This window comes from Panthera pardus, unplaced genomic scaffold, assembly GCF_024362965.1.
Source record: "Panthera pardus isolate Hobbes unplaced genomic scaffold, ASM2436296v1 HiC_scaffold_15, whole genome shotgun sequence".
NCBI classification, from domain to species: domain Eukaryota; kingdom Metazoa; phylum Chordata; class Mammalia; order Carnivora; family Felidae; genus Panthera; species Panthera pardus.
This window is the reverse complement of record NW_026526710.1, coordinates 15655818-15680049: the sequence shown is the minus strand read 5'-3', so window position 1 is coordinate 15680049 and position 24232 is coordinate 15655818. Positions and strand designations below refer to the sequence as shown.

Below are 24232 nucleotides of genomic sequence, written 5' to 3'. Positions count from 1 at the left end.
TAATTAATTGCTGCAGCACTATTTGCTGATTCATCCATCCTTTATCTTTTTTTTTTTTTTTTTAAGTTTACTTATTTATTTTGAGGCAGGGAGGGGCAGAGAGAGAGAGAGGGAGAGAGAGAGACTCCCAAGCAGGCTCTGCGTGGGGCTTGATCTCACAAATTGTGAGATCATGACCTGAACCAAAATCAAGAGTCAGGTGCTTAACTGACTAAGCCACCTAGGTGCCCCTGTCCTTTATCTTTTTTTATATGATTATTAATCTACTTTCACTATAAAGTCCCAGTTATTCATGGGTCTGTTCTGGGCTCTTCATTCCATTGGTCTGTATTTCTCTCTCTGAGCCAATACCACACTATTAATTGTGATTGAATAAAGCAGGTAAGAAAGACTACCTAGGTTTCTACCTCAATCACCTATTTGCTTTGTACCTTTTAATGAGTTACCTACCGTCCCTGTACCTTAGATTTTTTTATCTGTAAGTAGATAATAATAGTGCCTACCTCATAGGTTTGTTGAAGATTAAGTGTGATGATACATGTACTAGGCTTAGAGCAATACCTAGAATATGGAAAGCTCAGTAAGTGTTAGCTGTTTATTACTGTTTCTACTTTTACGAGCTATCTCTTAAGTCTTTATACATGAAAAAGGATGACCTGTTTTATTCTCGATCTTTGTAAAATCACCTTACCTATTCTTTTTACTCTTTCTTACTAATTTTAGGATCAACTGTCAAGTTCCACCTCTAAGCCTACTAGGATTTTTACTATAACGCACTGACTTTTTACATTAGATTGGGGAAAATTGTCATGTTTATGATACTGAGTCATCCCGTCCATGAACTTGATCCGTCTTGTGATATGTTGATGAGCATGAGAGGGAGAGTAGGAAGGATTAGGTCATGAAGTACATAAGGAGGCAGAGACTGTAGGTTAGGTCTTGCAGGCTACACCCATGAAGGCTTTGGTTCTTATTCCAGTGGAGGTAAGAAGCTGCTGGCTTTGAGCGAGGGTGATATGATCACACTTACTTCTTAATGGGATCCCTTTGGTTCATCATGTGCTGCCTTTTGGGAAGAAAGAGAGGTGTGTGTGTGTATGTGTGTGTGTGTGTACACACGTGTGTTTATATTTTTGAGAAGAACTAAGGGAAAAATAAGCCCAAAACTAACAAAAAGTGGTTACCCGTAGGGGGTCGCAGGGAATAACGTGGAAACAAAATATTTCTGTGATTTCACTTTTTTATACAATTTTAACTTTGAACCGTGTAGATATTTTATATAATTAAAAAAAACCACTCAAGTGAATCAAAAAGGAAAAAAAAACAATCCCTAGAATTTTGAGGCACACCAAAACAAACTTAAATTTGTAGCCATGACTATACAGAGAAAATAATTACTTCAAATAACTTTAAAATAGAATATTTTGACTGTTCATCCCTAGTGGGATGCATTCTAAGGACACAAAGAACTTCTAGGAAATCCAAAACCCGCATTCAGTAGTCTTATTGTTCATGGCAGGTTTAGAAACTATTATAGCTACATTGTGAAATAGAGCAAATGACTATGGCAGTGGCATTGGGAATCATGATTTTCACTTTAAAAGAAAAGATTACAAATATAAAAGAAATTAAATAAAAAGCCCTGTCATCTGAGATTGGAAATGTAAATATCAATATGGACTTAAGATGTTTTTTAACCTTAAAAAATGTATTTCTAATTCTATTTACTGAAAAATTAGAAGCAATGAGTAGCGAGAATGTACGGCATTTAGCATTCCCAGTGCCCAAGTTATGGTCTCTGTTATGTCCTGGCTGAAAGGAACTGAGGCTTTTTGGAGAAATGGCTGATTCCAGGTCTAGAGCAGGATATGGACATCATAAGCCCAGGATATATTCTGCTGGAAAGTGAGGAAATTAGCAAAGGCTAATGGAATTGTGTCAGAACTCAGCCAAAAGACTCATAGACTTACGATAGAACAATTGGGACCTCAGAAAGTAATGACTGCAGTGAATGAAAACACATCAAATATATAAAAATCCATGCATGTATAATGGGGGAGGAGGAACTCACTGGTCACATATTTGGGTTGTTAGAGCATTTACTCAATTAGAAAATTAATGAAAGCCTAGGTGGCTCAGTTGGTTAAGCATCCGAGTCTTGATTTCAACTCAGATCATGAGTGAGTCCCATGTTAGGCCGAGCACTGGGCATGGAGCCTGCTTGGGATATATTCATTCTCTCTCTCTCAAAAAAAAAAAAAAAAAAATTAAATTAATGAAAACAAAAAATCAAGCATTTTCCCTGCCTTTCCTGTATAAACTATATCTTTGCAAAACCAGAGGGTAGGCCTCTTTACAAAATTCCAGTTAGTAGATGCAGAAGGATTACTAGAATCAGAAAATCAGTTTTGCCACCCCTAATGAGAAAATGGATCTAAGCAGCAACCACTGACTGAGAAGACCATGAGGAAAAGTAATGGAGGGATCAGGCTAACTTCATCCGAAGCCACTGACAGTCTTGACATGGCTAAAACTGGGGCAGCCAGCCATGACGTGCCTCATGATGCGAGGTAGTGGGAGGCCCCAGCACCACTTGAGAAATGTTCTTGCCTAAAAATTTGAACATGACTCCAACCAAGTCTAACATGAATCTAACTATCAGTTCCCAGGAAATATAGGGATCAAGGAGAAAAGTCAAAGACCCTTGCTGAGACAATCAGCCAAATCTAAAATGTGGGACATGTTTAGTGTCTCTGAAAAATTGGTTGCATGAAAGAGGAAAAGAGGCAGGAAAGAAAACTGTCCCATAAAAAGGAGAGATTTAAGTGACATAACCAAAATAAACCAAAAAGGATCGCTCTGGCTATGTAACCAAACCACGCAAGTGTTCATCCATCCAATGCACGGCAAGCCAATAAAAACTGATACCAAACTTTTGCTGTGAAGAAAGATAGGCTACTTATTAGTGTGGCACCACCCAGGAGAACGAGAAGGTAATGTTCAAAAGTCCCAAACTGTTTTGGGCACCTGAGTGGCTCAGTTGGTTAAGCATCCGACTTCAGCTCTCTGGGCTCTCTGCCGTCCGTGCAGAGCCCACTTTGGATCCTCTGTCCCCCCTCTCTCTGACCCTCCCCTGCCTGTGCTCACTTGCTCGCTCTCTCTCAAAAATAAACATTAAAAATAAATAAATGAAACAAAAGTCCCAAACTCTCTAATGGCTTTACAAGCAGGGGTTTTTAAAGGGTGAAAATTCAGGGTAAGGGTTTCAGGGTCTTGGATCACACTTGATTAGAGTTAGGTCAGCTATCACATTTCCTTCCTTGATCATCTTGTCCCTTTTGGCATCTCCCAGTCTGGTTTCAGTGTGATTGTAGTGAGATGGTCGTTCTGCTTCAGGGATGCGGTCGTTCTGCATTATGGGCCTGGAACTGCAAAACATTCTTAGGGATTGCATTAGCGATGTCATCTCTAGAGTACAAAGGCAAAAGTTCTACATCCTGTGACTATCACTAAGCTGCAAATTATTTTTTTTTTTCTGGCAAACACAGCACATTGTTTTTGTTATCTCAGGCAGAACAGCATCCCACAGAGTTGTTGAGAGGCAAGTTTATGTTACTCCCTGAGGCATCTTTACAGGTTTTTTTAAATAATAAGTAGGGGCTACGTGACTCTGGTCAGAGGCAGCTAGAAGCCATATGTCTAAATTGTGGGTTCCAGGGAGGCTTGCATCCCTGGTTTCAGCTGTTGTGTTAAGAATAGACCATAAAAGATCAAGAATGAAAGCAGGAAGAGCAGTTAAGAAGCTATTACAAAATCCCAGGTGGGATTCTAGACAAGGAGGATAGCAAGATGGTGTTGGATTCTGGGTATACCTTGAAGGTAATGCTGACAAGACTCGCTAACAGATGGTTAAGACGTAAAGCTTCAGAGAAAGAGTCCAAGGTGACTCCTAGGTTTCTGGCCTAAGTAACCGGAACAGTGGAGTTGCCATTTACTAAAATGGGGAAGATGGAGGGGAGTTAGCTCCATTCTGAGCTTTGTGTCTTCAGCCTATATTATAGGCCTTTTGAACATCCTCAAGGAAATGTGAAGGAAGCAGTTGAATATATGTGGAGTATGGAGGGCAGGTCCAGACCTGAGATGTAAATTTGGGAGTTCTTGGCATGCAGTTGGTATTTAGTCATGAAACTGCATCAAAGGACAAAGGGAGTGAGTATAGCTTGGGGGGTCGTGGGGGGAGGGCGATTAGTCCCAGGACTGAGCCTGGGAGGAATAAAGGCGAAGGTAGCCTGGAGAATCTGCAGGCCTGATTGGCCATGTCAGATGCTTCTGGCAGGCCAGGGAAGGTGAGGAGTGGAATTTGACCTTTGGATTGAGCAACGCGGAGATCATTGATGCTCTTGGTAAGAGCAGTTTCAGTGAGCCTGATGGGGAGAGGATTCATGAAGGCCTTCCTGGGAGAAGAGAAATTAGAAAATAGACCCTTCTTTTGAGGAGTTTGGAAAGAAAAGAACTCCAGTGTTAGCTGGATGGCAAAGTGGTGGTTTGCTTAGGAATCTGATTTATTCCTTCCGGGTAGTGTTTTTTGTGACAGTAATCTTTTCCCCACAGCTTTTTATTTTTGACAAACACCAAATGACAGATACTATATTCTCTTCACTGGTTTATCCTATTGCTAACATCTTCCTACATTTGCTTTCTCTAAGTATATCAATATATTTCTTTATATTTTCTGAGTCGCTTAAAGTTGCAGACATAAAAGTTTACCCTAAATATTTCAGCTTCTATCTCCTACAAAGATGTTCTTCTATATAATCACAATATCATTATCATATCTAAGACATTCAATATTAATATGGTAATATCTACAATACAATTCATATTTAAACCGTAGATTATTGCTATTTTAGTGTCAGGTCCAGGGTCCAATCAGAGGTCATCTGTTGTTTTCGGTTGTCATATCCCTGAAAGGATTTGTGTTTTAGGATTGGAGAAATAATAGCACATTCATACGCTGATTTTAAAAACCTAGTAGAGGGTGAAAACCAATGATGCAGAAGGGGGAGAAATTGCCAGTAATGAACCTGAGAAGGTGAGAGACATGGGATGTATCCATAGTCAGGGGTGAACTTCTGATGGAAGGGAGTATGGATACTTTATTCAGAGTAGCCAGAGAGAAGGCAGAGCCTGTGGGTAGGTGGGTAGGTAGATGTGAGAGAAGCTTGAGAAAATTCTCTTTTGATAGCTTTTATTTTCTTGGTGAAATAGGAAGAATGGTATTCAGCTGAGAGGAAGGAAAGGAGAATAGGTGTTACAGGTTTAAGAAAAGAAGGTATGAAGTTGTCATCTGAGACTGTCATCTTCAAACTAGGGCATGCATATAGCTAGGCACACATGAAGACTTTGCTAAGGGTGCACAATTATGGATAGTCTTGAGGGAATCCTTTTGTAGACCCTCAACTTCTGCAGGTCACACTTCCCAGAAACTAATGTGCCTGAGACGATAGGCTTCCTCCCACTTGGGAGAGAAAGGCAGACCCTCGTCTATCCCAAATCTGAATTAAATATATCACCCCTTGGATTGTCACAGCTTCTTGTCTGTTCGTTGATTTTATTATATTCCTCTTTTTCCTTGTTGTTCTTTTAAAAAAAAATTTTTTAATGTTTATTTATTTTTGAGAGAGAGACAGAGACAGAGCATGAGTGGGGGAGGGGCAGAGAGAGAGGGAGACACAGAATCTGAACCAGGCTTCAGGTTCTGATTCTGAGCTGTCAGCACAGAGACTGACATGGGGCTCGAACCCACAACTGTGAGATCATGACCTGAGCCATAGTCGGACCCTTAACCCACTGAGCCACCCGGGCACCCCTCCTTGTTCTTAATCCAGAAAATAAATTACTTTCTGGAAGTAGAATGTCCTTCTTAAAGAGCCTTTCACTGCAAATTTCTATAGCTCGTGATCCTGCTTGGGAGTTGTTACTTCCTTGTTTCTAGTTTTAGCTTTGTATCTCAGTTTCTCTTTTCCCTCACCAGTACTTCACCTCTGTTTTCCTGCCTCTCCTGTGATTGTTGCCTTTTCTCTGGTTTTCAGGCTTGGTCACAGTGGCGGGAACAGCTCCTGTATGTCCAGAAGGAGAGACAGAAGATGGTCTCCGCAGTGAAACACCATCAGCATTGGCAAAAGTGGAAATCCCTGAAGGCCTGGCTTGGATACCTGCAGGTCCGCAGAGTGAAGAGACAGCAGAAGGGTGAGCAGGAAGTCCCAGGCTCCAGAGACAGAGGATCATGTCACAATTTACAGTCTTCTGCCAGTGGTGCTGCTCTTTATTAGGAGAGATATAACCAAAGGAAAAAAAAAATAGAGATAACCACATTATGCCACAAATTTTGGAAAAAAGAGATTGAGGAGGAACATACATCATCTTCAATTCACATTTAAGTTATTTCCTTCTGGCCTTTTCCACTAAAAATATTTTTTTTTCAACAGGGTTTAATTATTACATAAATACTGTGATTATTTATGATTAATAGGATACATACAACTTTGTATCTTTTTCTACACAACTAAACATTTTCCTATGTCTTTCAATATTCTTCATAAATGCTATTTTTTTAATGATTGTCTGCATTTTGTAGGATGGCTTACCTTAATCTATTTAGCCACTCTTGTATCTATAGATATTTGGATTGTTTCTACTTCTCCCCAATTATGCAACCCATGTGATTTAGGATATTGAGGGTTTTTTTAACCACTATTCTCATGGTTTAGTTTCCCAATTAGAGTTCAGAAGTAATAACACACTGACCATGATCGTTGGTACTTTCTGTACTTTGGTTTCTGGAGCCCACACAGAAGTGAATCAAGCAGCGTGCTAGACAGGGCTGGCTTTCACCCAGGCCTCCCTCCTGGGCTGCCAGGCCAGCAACTGCCTTTTGGGAGAGTTTGAATGTGTCTGTCTGAGGATAATGAAGGAGACCCACTGTCTGGTTGCCCAAGCCTGGAAGGTGAAGGCACGAAGCTATTTAGCATGATAAACTGTTATTTAGGCACTGACTAATGTGCCTCTCTTTACAGCATTTGAATTCCAGGACCAATTGCCTTCCACTTCCTGGACTTCAGTTCATCAGGCCATTAGCTAATTAGTATTAAAAGCAGGTGACTGGCAGCCAGGATCAGTCTGGCTAAAAGCTCGAAAAACACCTTTGCCAGCGTGGTGACCAAGTTGTGTCATTGAGTCAATCCCTGAAGTCCCACCCAGGAGACATCAGTAAAGAGGCAAATGTGAAAGAGTCTTCTTTGAAAGCAGCCGCCACCATTCCTGGTCATCAGTAGTTAAGTGGAAGCCTCAACTCTTTAATAGAACTGATTTTGTAACATCCTCCTCCCTAAAATTACAGACCTTTTCTCTTTCCTTGGAGAGAAGAAGTGTAGCTAAGGGCTTCCAAATTACCCTCCCCTGCCTAAAAAAACTTTTATTTTAGAATTCTTTGTAAGAACATCCTCGAATCCCTGCTGTCTGCCAGTAGTAGGGTGCAGCTTATCTTAAAGATGCTTCCAGCTCATCTCTCAACCTTGCAGGGGGCAGCACGTAGTTACTTTCTTTGTTGCAGACATGGCTGAGCGATTCCACCGGGTCACTGTGCTCCAGACACACTTCTGTGATTGGCAGTGGGCCTGGGAACGGAAGGAGAGTTTGTATGCTGTGCACGCACGCGTGGAAGGGCTGGCCAGGAAGATGGCAATGCGGCGGGCCTTTACTCATTGGAAACACTGTATCCTTTTCAGTCACCCAGCCCTATCCATCACCACAGCCAGGGCATCATGAGCTCAGCAGCCTTTGAGACAAAGGGCAGGAGATATTTGGAAAACAATTACTGACAATATAAGGTGGTCCTGATCTCTGTTTTCTTTTTAAAAAATTTTTCACTGGACATGTGCTTACAAAAGAGTATGTGTAGTACACATTAACAGTTTAATGAATGGTATTAAAATACTTATGTACCCACTACCCAACTCAAAAATTAGAACCTTGCTGGGGCGCCTGGGTGGCTCGGTCAGTTAATTGTCCAACTTCGGCTCAGGTCATGATCTCACGGTTCGTGAGTTCGAGCCCCACATCAGACTCTGTGCTGACAGCCTGGAGCCTGCTTTGGATTCTGTGTCTCCGTCTCTCTCTGCCCTTCCCCCACTCGTGGTCTGTCTCTCTCTCTTTCTCTCTCTCTCAAAAATAAATAATAAAAAAACATGAAAAAATTTAAAAAAAATTAGAACCCTGCCGATTTGCTAACACTGTTCATCCTTGATTGTATTCCCTTTCCTCCCCCTCAGTGGTAATCCCACTATCCTGAATTTTATGTTGCCATTTCATTGCTTTTCTTTACCCACTAGGTGGTGGAAATAGCCATGGCTGTGTGTTTCTTGGCAGCCCTAACATTATGATCATAGTTTCCATTTATTGTGCTTTACCATGTACAGACTATGCATTATCTGTTTAACCCTCATAGCAACCCTGTGGAGTAGATGTCAGTATTTCCATTTTATAGATAAGGAAACCGAGATTCAAGGGGGCTCAATTATTGTCAAAGTCACAGCATATCATTGGGCAGAGCCAGGAGCTTTTAACCCAGGCATTTGACTCCGGTGCTTTGACTCCTGTGCACATGTCCATAATCACTGCCCTCATTACAGTATGTGCCCAGATGTGCAGATTCAGTCAAGGAGGTGGGGCTTGAGCTGACTTTGTCCTCAAGGATCACCTAGCAAAGTCGGGAAGAGTGTTTCAGGTGGAAGGAATGGTGTTTACACATAGATGAAGAAAAGATCCAAGGGCAGTGACAGGGATCTGTTACAGAGCTGTGGGGGTGTGGATGGCTGTTGGGCAGTACAGGTAGATGCAGGCTAGGGAACAGCTTGTAGAGCCCTGGATGCAGTGGTCAGGAATTTGGGCTTTCTCCTGATGGCGCTGGGGATCCTCTGGAGGTGTTTAAGAAGTGATGGAGCAGGTTTGTACTTGAGAGGTCTGGATTACAGGGCAAAGCTGGCACGAGGAGAGCAGTTACATGAGACTCTCGCCAGTCTGTGTGAGGAGCAAGTCAGATGCACTGCAGGGCATCAGGAGTGGGAACAGAAAAGCAGGAGAGATTTCAGAGGAGACCAGATGGACTTGGCAGCCCAGTAGATGGAGAGAGTGGGAGGACAAGGTTTGAAAATAACTCCAAGGTTTTTAGCTGAAACATCTGACTGGGGTTTTGGTGCCAAAACAAAGGATGCAGGAAGACAGGAGAGCTTTAGATAAGGTTACTTGCAAATGTTTACTGTAATTCGTGGCAATTTATCTCAACTGTTCTTGCCTGTCATCAAATGGGCATCAGAAGGGAGAAAGGCAAGGCCAACTGTTTGATAAGCAACTCACACAGTTTCCCTTTGCCTCCTCCTCTTCCTGGGATCATCAGGAGGAGGCAGAGGTGGACGTAGGCCACCTGGCATGCCTATTTTCCCTCAACCCAGGACCCTCCCGATGGGTCACTGGGTTGCAGTGTGCTGGGGTGGGAACACTTTTGAGATGAAAGGCCTTAACTCCCTGGCGGATGTGCTGCTGTGCACTGAAGAAGCGGCCCAGTGGAAGGCGGCAGAAGATCACAGCAGACACAGCTTGCTGGTGAGAACACGGAAGCCTCTCAAGGCCTTTTTTTTTTTTTCTTCTTCAGGAACTGCCAAAGTTTTAGTGTTTAATCTTTAACAGCACAACTGACCAAGGTCCAAGATGTGACATTACCATGTTTAAAAAACTCTATAAACTAATTATAAAAACTATAAACTAATTATATAGTATGTGATAAGAAGAAAGCACATTTTGTAATAGAAAGCCTATCTACACACAGGAGTTGCTTCAAAACCATAGTTACCAACCCTGCTTAACCATCCACTTTTGGGGAACCCAGGCCCACATAATGCTCTTCAGGTATATCTGGTTGTGGGATTAGCTTCACTCAAGAAGCTCTGTTCCATTGTATGTGTCCCTGTTTTCATTTTGGATAAGAAATGGTAATGGTGTGGGGTCAGAGGGTCTGGAGTTGTAAGGGAAACTTGGAGGTGATCTAGTACTGCACTTTTTTACATGGTGGGCCCTCTTTTTCTTCTTTTGTTTTTAAGTACTCTCTACTACACCCAATATGTGACTTGAACTCACGACTCCAAGAGCAGGCCCTCTTTTTAATTGTGGGAACCTAGTCTGTGAAATCAATCAACGTAGAAATTCTGCGGATGAAGCAGAGTCTGGGGAGTAGTCCCTCTTCTGCTGCTCTCCCCAACCCTCACCACATAAGGAGATCTTCAGACACTTTCAGGAGCCTCTGGGGTTCCACAGACCACAATATGAAAACCCCTAAACGCTTCACTTCTGTCTCAGAAAACTGGAGCCCAGGGCATTGGAGAATAGGCTTTGCTTAGGTGACATGTGAGGCAGTATTGCTGGAGCTGGAGCCAGTCTCGCATCTTGCCCCTACCCCTACCCCAGCCCCCCTAACTCACCAAGGCTTCCCTCTCCTCCTTTTATTCTATTCTACAAAACTACTTTCTAATTGTATAAGTGTGCATGTTGACACCCCCTCCACACACACATGGCTTGAAAAAAACACACCATAAGCTAAAAGTCTGTCTCTTTTTCTGAGAGGCAAAGTTGATGTTTTTAACCTTTGTCTGTAGTGTTCCCTCTGGGCCATGGTATCTCTCCTGGTCAGAGGTGAGGGTGTGTTTGTTCTTGTGCAGTAACAGTGGACAGCGGAGGATCAGTTAGACAGCTATTTATTAAGTGCCTACTGTGTGGGCTGGCTTGTATCAGACTCCCAACTGAATCTCAAAGCAGAAAGGATCCCAGGGACATGGGAGCAGCTGTGAATATCCACGACTGAGCCTCTGGCTTAGCTGCTCTTACTTTTACAGATGCTGCTGATTTGTAACTAGTTGTGTCCTTCCTTCTATTCACAGCACTTCTGTTTTCGAGCCCTAAAAGACAATGTGACCCACGCCCGTCTCCAGCAAATAAAAAGGAACCTTGCTCACCAGCAGCATGACATAATGGTGAGGGTCATCTGTATGAAGGGACCTCTGATGGCCATTGTAGAGTTTTGTCCAGACTTTTTAGACTCCAAAACCTTAGTGTCCATTTTCTCTAGTTAGCCATACTGGCTAACTCTTGGTTTTCCCTAATCTCATTTTGTATCTGTTTGCTCAGAAACTTGATAGCAGACTCAGAGGTCAGGCTCCTGATCTAGGGAATACACTTTGAGTCTTGCATTCCAGGTGGTGTTTGCACTGGGAATCTGTTGTCTTCAGTGGTTGGTTTACCTGAGGGCAACAAACATCCTATCTCTACTTATAGATCGCGTTTCTGGGTTTAGGAGGATGGGGTTTTTTGGTTTTGTTTTTCATTATGAAAATGTCCAAACATACAGAAAAATATAAAGAACAGTATAATGAACATTTATATACTTACAATCTAAATTCAAATATTAGCTGATTATTAATATTTACATTTTTTTGCTGAATCATTTTAAAGTAAATTACAGACAACATGAAACATTACGCCTAAACTTTTCGGCATGCATCGCCCAAAAATAACATTTTCCTTCATAACCACAATATCATTGTCATCCTTAATAAAATGAACAGTAATTCCCTAATTTGATCCAATGCCCAGCCAATATTCAGATCTTCACAGTTGCCCTCAAAATGTCTTTATAGATGTTTTTTTCAAACCAGGATCCAATAAAGGGTTGGTGACTCACTATATTTGGTTATATCTTTAAGCCTCTTAATAACAGCCCTCCTCCTTCTACTTCTTTTGTTTAACATGTTTATTTTGTAATTGTAGTAAAAAAAAATAACAAAATTTATCATCTTAACCACTGTCAAGAGTACAGTTCAGTGACATTGAGCACATTCCCATTATTGTGCAACCATCACTGCCATCCATCTCCAGAACTTTTTTCATCTTGAAAAACTAAAATTCTGTCTCCATCAAACACTAACTTCCCACTCTTCTCCCCCCTCCACCCCCAGCACCTGACAACCACCTTTCTCCTTTCTGTCTCTATGAATTTGACTACTGTAGGAACCTCATATTTACAGTACATGCCCTTTGTTTGTTTTAGCGTTTATTTTTGAGAATCGGAGACTGAGCATGAGCAGGGGAGGGGCAGAGAGAGAGGGAGACACAGAATCTGAAGCAGGCTCCAGGCTCTGAGCTGTCAGCACAGCTGAGATTATGACATGAGCCAAAGTCAGATGCTTAGCTAAGCCACTCAGGTGCCCCCAGTACATACCCTTTTGTGACTGACTTAGTTCACTTAGCATAAGGTGTACTTTTTTTTTTCAATCACACTGATTTTTGGAAAAGGAGGGCCAACTATTTTGTACAATATTCCATACTCTCGATTTATCGGTTTCCTTGTGATGCCATTTCATCTTTTTTTAAAATATTGTTCGTGTAAACTAATGGTTAGATTTAAGGGCTTGATTAGACTGAAGTTAAACTTTTTTTCTTTTTTTTTTTGGCAAGCCTATTTCATAGGCAGTAATATCTGATAAGATCAGTTTTAACTTTTAAAATGGCATTGTTGGGGCACCTGGGTGGCTCAGTTAAGCATCCGACTTCAGCTCAGGTCATGATCCCATGGTTCATGAGTTTGACCCCCGCATCAGGCTCTGTGCTGACAGCTCAGAGCCTGGAGCCTGCTTCGGATTCTGTGTCTCCCTCTCCCTATCTCTCTCTCTGCCTGTGTGCCCCTCTTCTCTCTCTCTCAAAAATAAAACAAACAAACAAAAAAAGATAAAATGCCATTGTCTTCTATGAGGCCCAGATGAGGAATAGCTTCAGCTTCTTCATTCTGATTTCCATAAACTGGAAAATCCATCTTTTTGCCTTTTATGTTGGCCCACAATAGCTCTGTATAGCTTAGCTGTAAATATTTTGTAAACCTGTTATATGTTGGGTACTCCTGGCTAAGGTAATTCCTGCTTTGGGGGAACTTGTAGTCTTTTGGGGTAAGGATTTGCTAATAGATTAAGAGAGATCATTTTACCTTTTGGCTTAATAAACCTCTGTTTCCTTCCTGTTTTACTTCAGCTGCTGCACAGGTTCTGGAACCTCTGGCAGTCTCGAATTGAGCAGAGGGAAGAGAGGGAGCAGCTCCCCTCACTGCGTGCTGCCTGGGACCACTGCAGGTAGGAACTCTGGCCTTCTCCTAGGGCTCTCTGGGGACTGACTCGCTGCACTCCAGAAGTGAGCACTTATTGTCCCTGCATGACTAGGCAGATTCAGAAAGGCCCTGCTATAAACCAGCAGTTCCTGAGCTTGCATTTTCCTTTTAGCTCATCAGATGAGAGGTGGAGTGAAGATGTTTGTGTTGGTTCTTGGTCACCATAGTTTAAAGTATGTACCTGCTGGTTCTCTGCCTCAATCCTTCAGGCTGCAGTGACGTTCACATCTTAGAATTCATGCATTGGTAGTGTTAAAGAGAAGGTTTAGGCGAGTGAGTATTTGTGGCTTGGTCTTGAAGAATGCAGAGAGTGTCTTGAGTTTTTTGGAGTTAATTATTCAATTAAAATAAATAAGCACTACATGTCTGTGAGGAATGCAGGTATAAAGTGAAAACTGAAAGCTCTCTGAATCCCTCCAATTCCTAAGTCCAATTCATTAGGTTCTTCAGAGGGAACCACTGTTCACTTTCTTGCTGCCAGAAATGTTCAACGTGCCCTCCTCCCCAGTAGTATAATCAACTTAATTTGCATAGTTGTAGGTCCCATTTTGGAGCACTTTTTTAATGAGTTGTTGAGAATCTCATTATTTAACTAAATTTGGAGTTATCAGGGTCTGTCATTGCTCTAAATCCTGGTTTACAGAACTGAATGTGGTTCTCACTCTTAGTATCACTTTTGTGAAAGGAGCTTGTCACAGACCCAGGTGGTCCTACACAAGCCCCAGACTAGTCATAAAACCAGAAAGTTCAGGATAGTTAGGGGATTTCATATGTATTACTCAAGTTCCAGAGACACTGTGCTTGGTGATCTACTTAGGTTTGTAAGAAAGTTGTCAAAATTTGGGGGCAAGCCACAGCCCAAAATCGGGTTGACAGATTTCATGTTGAATAATAGGTTCTTATTTCTCTCTCTCCCAGAGTGAAACCCATGGGGTGCCTTTAATGCTAAGATGTAACCACACCCAGACTTTCCAGTCTTAAAAAAACAAGCAACATTTTTATTTTTATTTTATTTTATTTTATTTTAATTTAATTTAATTTAATTTAATTTTATTTTATTTTATTTTATTTTAATATTTCATTTCATTTCATTTCATTTCATTTACTTACGAGAGTGAGTGTGCATGGGAGCAGGGGCAGAGCAGAGGGAGAAAAAGATTCTTAAGCAGGCTCCATGCTCAGCACAGAGCCCGATGCAGGACTTGATCTCACAATTGTGAGATCGTGATCTGAGCTGAAATCAAGAGTCAGACACTTAACCAACTGAGCCACTCAGGTGCCCCCAAACAGCATTTTTAAGACCCAAAGCCTGAAAGTGCAATAGGCAATACCTTGGTGTTATGTGTTTTATTTCAGAATAACGTTGCTATGCAAGTGTATCAAATTGTGGTTACTGTATACTCAGAAGAGACGATACAAGCAGGTATGGAGTACTTCATAGTAGATAATTCCACTGGGTTACATTCTTGGATCCATTTGCTTTGGAAAGATTCTTGGAAAAGACCTATACTAAGGGGTCTTAGTGTTCTGATTTGGAAGAGGGGTTGCTGTAAAAAGCTCAAAGGTATTTCCCCCAGATCCCTCTAGTGACATTGGAAAGTTTCCATAAGCCCCATTCCTTCATCTGCTGGGAAAACGCACATGCTGAGAGTGATGAGCTCTTAACCAGCCATTCCATTCACATCATTACTCACTTATTATATTAGGTGGCCAACCTTCAGGAAGTACTGGAAAAGGTACAGAACGTAAGTGCTGTGTCTGAGCGCTAAACAGTGTGAGACCTGTACCCACAGCAGGTGGGAGGATGTGAGGGTCAGGCTGGCAAATTAGTAAAGGTAGATTGAGAAAGGATTCAGTTCCATTTTTTTAAAGTTTTATTTAAGTAATCTCTACACCTGACGTGGGGCTCAAACTCACAACCCCGAGATGAAGAGTTGCATGCTCTTCTAACTGAGCCAGCCAGGCACCCTCTAATCAGTTCCATTTAAGAAAGACTCATTTAGCATCTGCTGTACCTCAGACACTGCTAAGCACTGAGAATACAGTTGTGATACAAACCAAGTAAAATTCCTGCTCCCGCAGGCCTTGTAATTTAGCACCAGGGTGGCAAATTAGCTGTAATGATGGGAGCAGCTGTTGAGAGTGCTGAACCAAGGATTTCAAGGCCACCTTTAGGCTTGGGGGAATTTGTGTTCAACTGATAATGTCTGCATGGGCATTGCAGTAGTAAGTGGTGCTGCCCATGGCTCTTTTTGGCCATCCATGGTGAAATGGAGGAAGACACAAACCAAACTCCTGCCAGTTGTTTTTCTGCTGCCTTCTCCACCCCCACCACCGTCTGCTTCTAAAGTCTAACACATGAATCTGAAGAATTTGGCTGTTTCCTCATAGTGTTGAGATAGAATCTGAATTTTCTAACAAGGTGTACAAACTCCTTTGGGAGCTGGTCTCTGGCTGTTTCTCTGCCCTTTCCTATTACCACTCTGTTCCTTCATAACAGCTAAGCTGCAAGTCCTTCCCTGAATGTGCTTCTCACTGTACCTGCACTTTTTTTCTTAAGTTTACTTATTTATTTTGAGAGAGAGAGATGGCAGGGGAGTGGCAGAGACAGGGAGAGAGAATCACAAGCAGGCTCCGTGTTGTCAGCACAGAGCTCAGTGTGGGGCTTGATCTCACAAACCATGACATCATGACCTGAGCCAAAATCAAGAGCTGGTCGCTTAACCAGCTGAGCCACCCAGGCATCTCTGTACCTGCACTTCCCTGTCCCTCCTACCTGTTCAGCTCAGGTGCTACCTCTTTCCCCAGCGCCACACCATGTGTGGTTTTACCAGCATATTCATCATATCATTATGTAGGTGTCTACATGCCTCTCTCCTGCCAGACTGTGAGCTACTTGAGGGTAGACCCTGTCTCTTTCTTCTCAGCTCGACAGTGTTGACAAAGGGAACGTGCCAACTAATGTTTAGACAAATGAATGAACAAACAAGTTAACAGACAGACTGCCATTGGTTGCTTTGGAGTTTTTCCTAAAGATCATCCCAATTCTTGCTCTTTGGGTGGTATCAGCCTAGGGCATCGTTTGCCTTCCACACCTGGAAAATGCTTAGAGTTGCTGCATTATTTGACATTCCTTTGGATGATGTGGCTGTTTCTGAAAGGATGTTGCCACTTGGTCTCTTAAGCTCATTTAATGCAAGCTCACCAGAAGATAGAGACCTTTTAGAAAAAGAATCTGCTTGCTAGGGTTGAAAAGTGTTTATTTAAGGTGGAAAAGAAACAGAGAGTCTCCTATTTTCCTCCTGGAAAAAGAGAGTCCCTGGACACTGGGACCCAGCATTGGTGGAAAGGTCAAGGCAAGTGTCAGTGTTCTTATCTCTCACACTGCTCTTACATGGCCTGCATAATATAGAAGGTCTGAAAAATAGTAAGAGCCCTTGCTTAGTTGCTGTTGGATTTTTTTTTCTTTTCAAATCTTTAGCTAACAATCTGAACGTCATCTAAGGAGATGACATCAGAGAACATCAAGTTCTTTAGGGAGAACATCAGTTCTTTCTATTTCAGGCAAAGATAAAAATATTATTCATTGTGGGTTTCTTTCTTTTTAAAAAGTAATATGTAAAGAATGGCAAAATGTTTGCTAATTGTTGGGGCTAGATGGTAAGTTCATGGGGATTCATTATAGTATTGCTTCTACTTCTGTTTACATTTGAAAATGTAAATGCCCTTAAGCAATATATAGACATTATAATTTGAGAAGTGTAGGAATACATAAAAGAAAAAAAAAATAAAACACCCATAGTCTTAAGATAACATTTGGTGAGTAAGTCTGGTATCTTTTTTCCTCCGTGTGTGTGGGAGTATGTATATCATATATTCACACACACACACATATGCTTACTGTTCAGTTATCTGTTGCTATGTGAAAAATCACCCCAAACCCAGTGGCTTAAAAAAAACAACCATTTTGGGGCGCCTGGGTGGCTCAGTCGGTTAAGCGTCCGACTTCGGCTCAGGTCACGATCTCGCAGTCCGTGAGTTTGAGCCCCGTGTCGGGCCCTGTGCTGACTGCTCAGAGCCTGGAGCCTGTTTCAGATTCTGTGTTTCCCTCTCTCTCTGACCCTCCCCCGTTCATGCTCTGTCTCTGTCTCAAAAATAAATAAACATTAAAAAAATTAAAAAAAAACAACCATTTTATTACGCCTATGGATTCTGTGGGTCAAAAATTGAAAGAAGACATAACAAAGGTGGTTGGTCTTTGCTCCATGATTACTGGGGCCTCAGCTGGGAAGTCTGATGGCAGGGCATTAGGATCATCTAGAAGTTTCTTTACTCACATGGCTGGTTCCTGGACTGGAATAACTCGAAGACTGAGCTCATCTGGGATTGTTAACCAGAGCACCTACATCAGGCCTCTCTGAGAGGCTTGGATTGCCTCACGCATGATGATGGTGGCCTCAGGGCGGTCAGACTTCCTGTGTCGCTGCTCACTCCAAAAGTGTCACAGTGAACCAGACACAAGCTGTGTGGCCTTTCATGACCTAGCCTCCGAAGTCACATGTTGATATTTTCACCATTCTCTGTTGGTCAAAGCAGTCACTATCCTGCCCAGATTCAAGGGGATGGGACTTTTCAGTAAAGGAAGACCCAAGAATTGGAGGTCCTGTTTTAAAATCTACCACGTTTTATCCCAAAGTTTTGGATCATGAAGGCATATGTATTTTTTTATGTTGGTTTTCTGTCTTCCTACTGATATTTAGTGATATAGTAGTAGCCTTTCATAATTACATAAAAATTTAAAGAATCTGTATTGCAAATGAACATCATAAACAAAATCAAAAGATATATTACAGGGTGGGAACAGTGTTGTTAACACACATGACAAAGAACTGATAAATTTTGTAAGGTTCAAAAAGCCCATTTATATCACTGAGGTAAGCACTGGCAGATGTAAAACAGGCAATGGTATGAACACTTAGTACATAGGACAAAACATTTAGATATATGCATGTATATATGCACACACACACAAATGTGTGAAGAGATGCTCAACCTGTTTTTTTTTTTTTTTTTTTTAATTTTTTTTAACGTTTATTTATTTTTGAGACAGGGAGAGACAGCATGAACGGGGGAGGTCAGAGAGAGAGGGAGACACAGAATCTGAAACAGGCTCCAGGCTCTGAGCTGTCAGCACGAGCCTGATGCGGGGCTTAAACTCACAGACCGCGAGATCATGACCTGAGCCGAAGTCGGGAGCTCAACCGACTGAGCCACCCAGGCACCCCTCAACCTGTTTTTAAAGTAAAAATCTCTTCCTTCTCATATTTCATTCTTCACCTATTGTGTTGACAAAGATTAAAAATAATTATCTTAATCTTTTTCTCAATTTTGTGTAGAAAGCAACTGTCCCTCTAGAGTGTGACCCTGAAAGGTCATTTTTTTTTTTAATAATATAATGTACAAATAAAGGCCATTCATTGTTTTACTGTAGCGGCTGCAGTCCAGAGCAGACAGTCACTTCCAGCAGAGAGCCCTGCCTGTGGCCTTTCACGCATGGAGAAAACTCTGGCGATGGCACCAGCAGGAAAGTGTCCTCAATGCAAGAGCAGCACTCTTTCACAGGTATGCTGTGCAGCTCCTGTCTGTGCAGGCTTCTCAGGTCTAATTCTGCTGCCCCCACTGCCATTTGTGTTGTTTTTCTGCTTCCTAGGCCCCTAGGCCCTGGTTCTTCCTGGTTTTTCAATTAGGTGGGCTCATTGATTTCATGGAGCAGGAAAAGACAGCCACTATTTCTCCTGGGAAAGCTTTTGCTCATCTTTATTGCAAATGCTTTCAGAACAGCCCGAGTTTTATGCCCCTTTCCTCATTGCAAGCCAGTGTGAGCTCCATTAAAGCTGCCCATTAGCTTTCTGGATCAGAGTGTGGTTGGACCTTGCTTTGCCTTGGCAGGCATTCTCGAGTGTGATTTCCCTGAAATGCTTGCTTCCTGTTCTGCTAGACCTGAATTTCTGAAGTTTGAAATATAGTCGTCAACAAAATTAGGATGGGCAAAGAGCAGAGAGCTGTCTTTTTAGCTCCCACAGAGGTAAAATTTGCCCATAGCAGATCCTTGCTGCATTCTGGCAGAATATAACAAAGAACTTAATAATCACTGACTGTGTGTCTACCACTGTGGTGGGTGTGGTGTGATGGGAGAAAGGAAACAGATATATAAGCTCATTCACCTATGACATCACCAACTTCATTAATAATTTTCCTTCTCACAGCAGTCCTAAGAGAACAGGCTCAAAATGACAAATGACTCCCCCATGTAAAACAACCAGTAAGTGGCAGAGCCAGGTTTCAGTTCAGGTCTCCTTGACTCCAGGGACTTTGTGCTAGATCAAAAGGAAGATCTTTTTGATGACTTTGTAGAAACTTTCAATCTTTGTGAGGAGGTAAGACTGATACACAAGAAACAATTGAGGAACCATTCCAGAGACTAGATCCATGTGTCCTCAATTATGTCAGCCCCGAGTTCTTCTAGAGCTCAGAGCTGGTGCTGAGGGAAGTCCCTGGGGGAAGCATGCTATGAGCTGAGGGGTGAGGATGGATGGCAGGAGTGGGCAAGATGAGGAGGACCAGACCCAGGGGATCACCCAGGCCCATAGAAAGATAACAGATATTTAAGCAGGTGCATGTAACTAGTAAAGTGATAGTTGTGGAGATTGCCCTGAGAAAAGTGTATATCAATTTAGGACAGAGAGACCAAGAGGTAGGGATGTAGGAGAAGTTACAATGATTTTGACTTTGAAGGACTCTGAGTGCTAGTCTGAGGGGATCAGCCAGAAATCTGAGTCCTTAGCACAAAGTTCAAGGAGAAGATTATTAGGGGGAAGCCCTGAGAAATTAGAGGCTGACAAGGGGACAGCACTTACCTTTTCCCCTTCTGCAGACTATGGCTTCACCTTTACCTAGTTCCTGTATTGATGTCTGATATAAGATTCCTTTGAAAAATGTCATTAATACTTAACACACACACACACACACACACAGACACACACACACACACACCCTTTGTTTCTTTTACAAAGTCATGATTTATTCTGTTGCTTTTTTGTATTTTGGCATGCTGCAGAGACTTTCACATTTTGAGAGTACTTTCAAAATAGCCAAGAGGAGGGGTACCTAGGTGGCTCAGTCAGTTAAGTGTCCAACTTCAGCTCATGTCATGATCTCACAGCTCATGAGTTCGAGCCCCGAATCGGGCTCTGTGCTGACAGTTCAGAGCCTGGAGCCTGCTTTGAATTCTGTGTCTCCCTCTCTCTCTGCCCCTCCCCCGCTCATACTCTGTCTCTCTCAAAAACAAATAAACATTAAACACACACACACACACACACACACACACACACACACACACACACACAATAGCCAAGAGGAGTTTCTAAAAGAATTTTTGTTGAGGCACCTGGGTGGCTCACTCGGTTAAGCATCTGACTCTTGGTTTCAGCTCAGGTCCTGATCTCAGAGTTTCATGGGTTCGAGCCCCACACTGGGCTCCATGCTGACCATGTGGAACCTGCTTGGGATTCTCTGTCTTCCTCTCTCTCTCTCTCTCTCTTTGCCCCTTCCCCACTTGTACTGTCTCTGTCTCTCTCAAAATAAATAAATAAACTTAAAAAAAAGTAGAAGTTTTAAAAAATTTTTTAATTAAAGGATTTTTGTTGGGGATCAGTCTTGGGTGATTTTACAGTTATCATTCGTGAGACAAAAAGGTGGAGGGTGAATTGGAGACGGGAAGTAGGCAGAAGGCTTGGAAGATAACCAAGGTCTGATGTGGATTTAGCCTGATCTGGATTTTATCTTGTTTTAGTTTAGTTGGATCTTTTTAGAAAACTTAGTTTTTTAGGTTCCTGCCTTTCTGGTCATGAGGGAGCAAAGTGATGGAGAGCCTGGCTTGGAAGCTAGACAGGCCCGAGTTCAGACCCTATCTTATAGGGTTGTCATGAAAAGTAGTGAGATAATCCATGTGGAATACAAACAGAATGTCAGCACAAAATATCAGCCTTCCTCCTAACCCCTAGAATTGATTTGTGATTCCTACAGTAAATGAATATTCATAGGTTTCGTACGGAGTTTAGCAAATCAGAGTTCCCCCAAAATATGTATGTTCTATTTTTCCATAATTCTTAGGATATTTTTTAAATATCTTAGGAATATGGACAGAATTTATAGTGGGAACTCATGAATGACAACTAAAAATTGTCGTTTCTTAACCTACCAGTGAAATACTATTCTGAGAATGAGACAAGACTGTTTTGTCTTTTTTTTTTTTTTTAATTGAGCTAAAATTAATAGTGAAAGGCACATATGTTAAGTAAATAGTTTGATGAGTTTTCACAAATTGTATACCTGGATAATCAACAACCCGGTCAAGATCCACAACATTTCCATCACCTCAGAAAGTTCCCTCATTTCCTTCCAGTTAATTCCTAACCCCCACATGTAACTATCATCCCAGGTTAATTTTGCATGTTTTTGAACTTTATATAATGGGATCATACAGTGTATGTTCTGTTGTTTCTGGCTTTTATTATTTATCTTTTGAGAGAGAGAGAAAGAGAGAGAGAGAGAAGGGAAGGGCAGAGGGAGAGAGAGAGAATCTTAAGCAGGCTCCATGCCCAGCACAGAGCTGATATGGGGCTTGATCTCACAACAGTGAGATCATCCCCTGAGCTGAAATCAAGAGTCAGATGCTTAATCCATTGAGCCACCCAGGCGCCCCAGTGTCTGACTTGTTTTAAAGTTCAATGTAATATTTTTGAGGTTGAGCCATGTTTCTTGTTTACTGAGTAGTATTGTATGAATATAAGACAATATTTTGATCCATTTAAACATATGAGTTGTTGCCAGTTTGAGGCCATTATGAATAAATCTGCTGTGAACCTTTAGGTGGATGGTGTTGTCATTTCTCTTGAGTAGATACTAGAAGCCGACTTTTGGATCACAGGGTAGAGATGTGCTTAATCTTAATCCTACAGGGGGTCATGTCATTATACACCCACCAGCCTGGTTGTTCCACATCCTCATCAACATTTGGTTTTGACAGTGTTTTTAATTGAGCCACTCTGGTTGATGTGGAGTGCTGTCTTATTTCCTGTCAACTAATAATGCTGAGCATCTTTTTAAAGCCTCATCAGCCAGGATCAAAAGTCTGTAGTTTTACCAAGTCAGATTGATTGCCTTTGAAGGAGGGAATTCCAGAGGAATTCTGGAATGGTGCTGTTTCTGAGGGAAAGGAATTTGTAAGGTTTGTGTTCCCACTAAAGGATTCTGAAGAGGGAAAAGAGAAACAGGGATTAGTTTTGGATTATTCACTATTTCTTTCTTTCTTGTTTTTTTTTTTTTTTTTTTTTTTTTTTTTTTATGTTTATTTTTGAAAGAGAGCAAGCAGGAGAGGGGCAGAGACAGAGGGAGACAGAGGATCCTAAGCAGGCTCTGTGCTAAGAGCAGACAGCTGATGTGGGGCCCCAGCTCACGAACTGTGAGATCATGACCTGAGCCGAAGTCAGACACTCAACTGAGCCACCCAGGTGCCCTGGATTGTTTGCTGTTTCTGAGGCAAAATTAGGAGGGATGAGCAGTGGGGTTCACTAGGGAGTACTGTTATGTGTGCCCTCAGGAATAAATGAAAACAGCAAAGCTTGTCTGGAGCATCATTGGTAAGGAAGAAATCACCACTCAGAGTAAAGAAGCCCTCGTGGCATTTTACAACTAACTGCTGCATACCTTGGGAGAAACCATTTCCTTGCAGCTGGCTTTATGAATTAACAGTATTTTTTTGATGAGCAAGCCTGTTTAATTTTGTTACAGTCCAGTTCATCAAATTTTTTCTTTTATAATTACTGATTTTTGGGTTTTCTCCAAAAAAATATTTACCTATACCCAAGATCTTAAAAGATATTTTCCAACATTTCCCCTGGAAGGTTTATAGTTTTAGCATTTCATGTAGGTCTGTGATCATCTTGAACTTTTTTCTGTATATGGTCTGAGGTAGGAGCCAAGAATTAACTTTTTTCTGTTTTTCAGGTTTTTCCAGTACTATTTGTTGAAAAGACTTTTCATTCCTGAATTGAATTACCTTGACACCTTTGTTGAAAATCAGTTGCATCTATTTCTGGACTTTCTCTTCTGTTCCATTTATTTACTCATTTATCCTTATGCTGTTACCATACTGTCTTGATTATTGTATCTTTATAGCAAGTTTTGAAATCAGTTCTTCAATTTTATTTTTCCTGGGATTTTTTTTTATTTGGGATTGCACTGAATCTATATAGATCAATTTAGGAGAGATTGGACGTCTTAAACATATTGATACTTCCAATAAGTGAACATGAACGTCTCTATTTATATAGTTTTTCTTTGTTTTCTCAATGTTTTGTAACTTTGTATAGGAGTTTTGTATGTATATTATAAAATTTATTCCTAAATGCCTTTTTTATGATACTGTGAATAGAATTATTTTAAAAATTCATTTCCAATTGTTTGTCCTACAGTATAGAAATACAACTGATACCTTGTGCTTTGTGACCTTTCTAGATTCATTTACTGATTTGAGTCTGTTGTGAGATGAAGCCCCATGTCAGCTCTGTGCTGGGCATGGAGCCTGCTTAAGATTCTCTCTGTCTCCCTCTTTCTCCCTCTGCCTCTCTCTTCTTCTCTCTTTCTCTCTAAAAAATAAATAAAAGCCAGATACAACAGAACACATACTGTATGATCCCATTATATAAAGTCTTGTCTTATTGCACTAACTAGCATCTCCAGTAAAGTCTTGAGCAGAGGTAATGAGAGGATACATAATTGTCTTTTTCCTATCTTGGGAAAACAAAAACAGTTTTCACCATTGAGTATTTTTATAGATACCCTTTATTAGATTGACAGTGTTCCCTTTTGTTTATTGAGAGTTTTTATTATGAATGGTGGTTAAATTTT

General features: G+C 41.4%; 1 protein-coding gene across 1 annotated transcript in view; it reads left to right on the top strand.

Annotated features, from left to right (window-relative positions):
* Positions 1–24232, top strand: part of SFI1 (SFI1 centrin binding protein) — a 105337-nt gene that overhangs the window by 59638 nt on the left and 21467 nt on the right. The window contains 7 exon segments of the mRNA XM_019426763.2: positions 6093–6249; positions 7613–7774; positions 9590–9660; positions 10989–11081; positions 13129–13226; positions 14618–14684; positions 18753–18883. Of these exon segments, the coding sequence (XP_019282308.2) occupies positions 6093–6249; positions 7613–7774; positions 9590–9660; positions 10989–11081; positions 13129–13226; positions 14618–14684; positions 18753–18883 (779 nt within the window).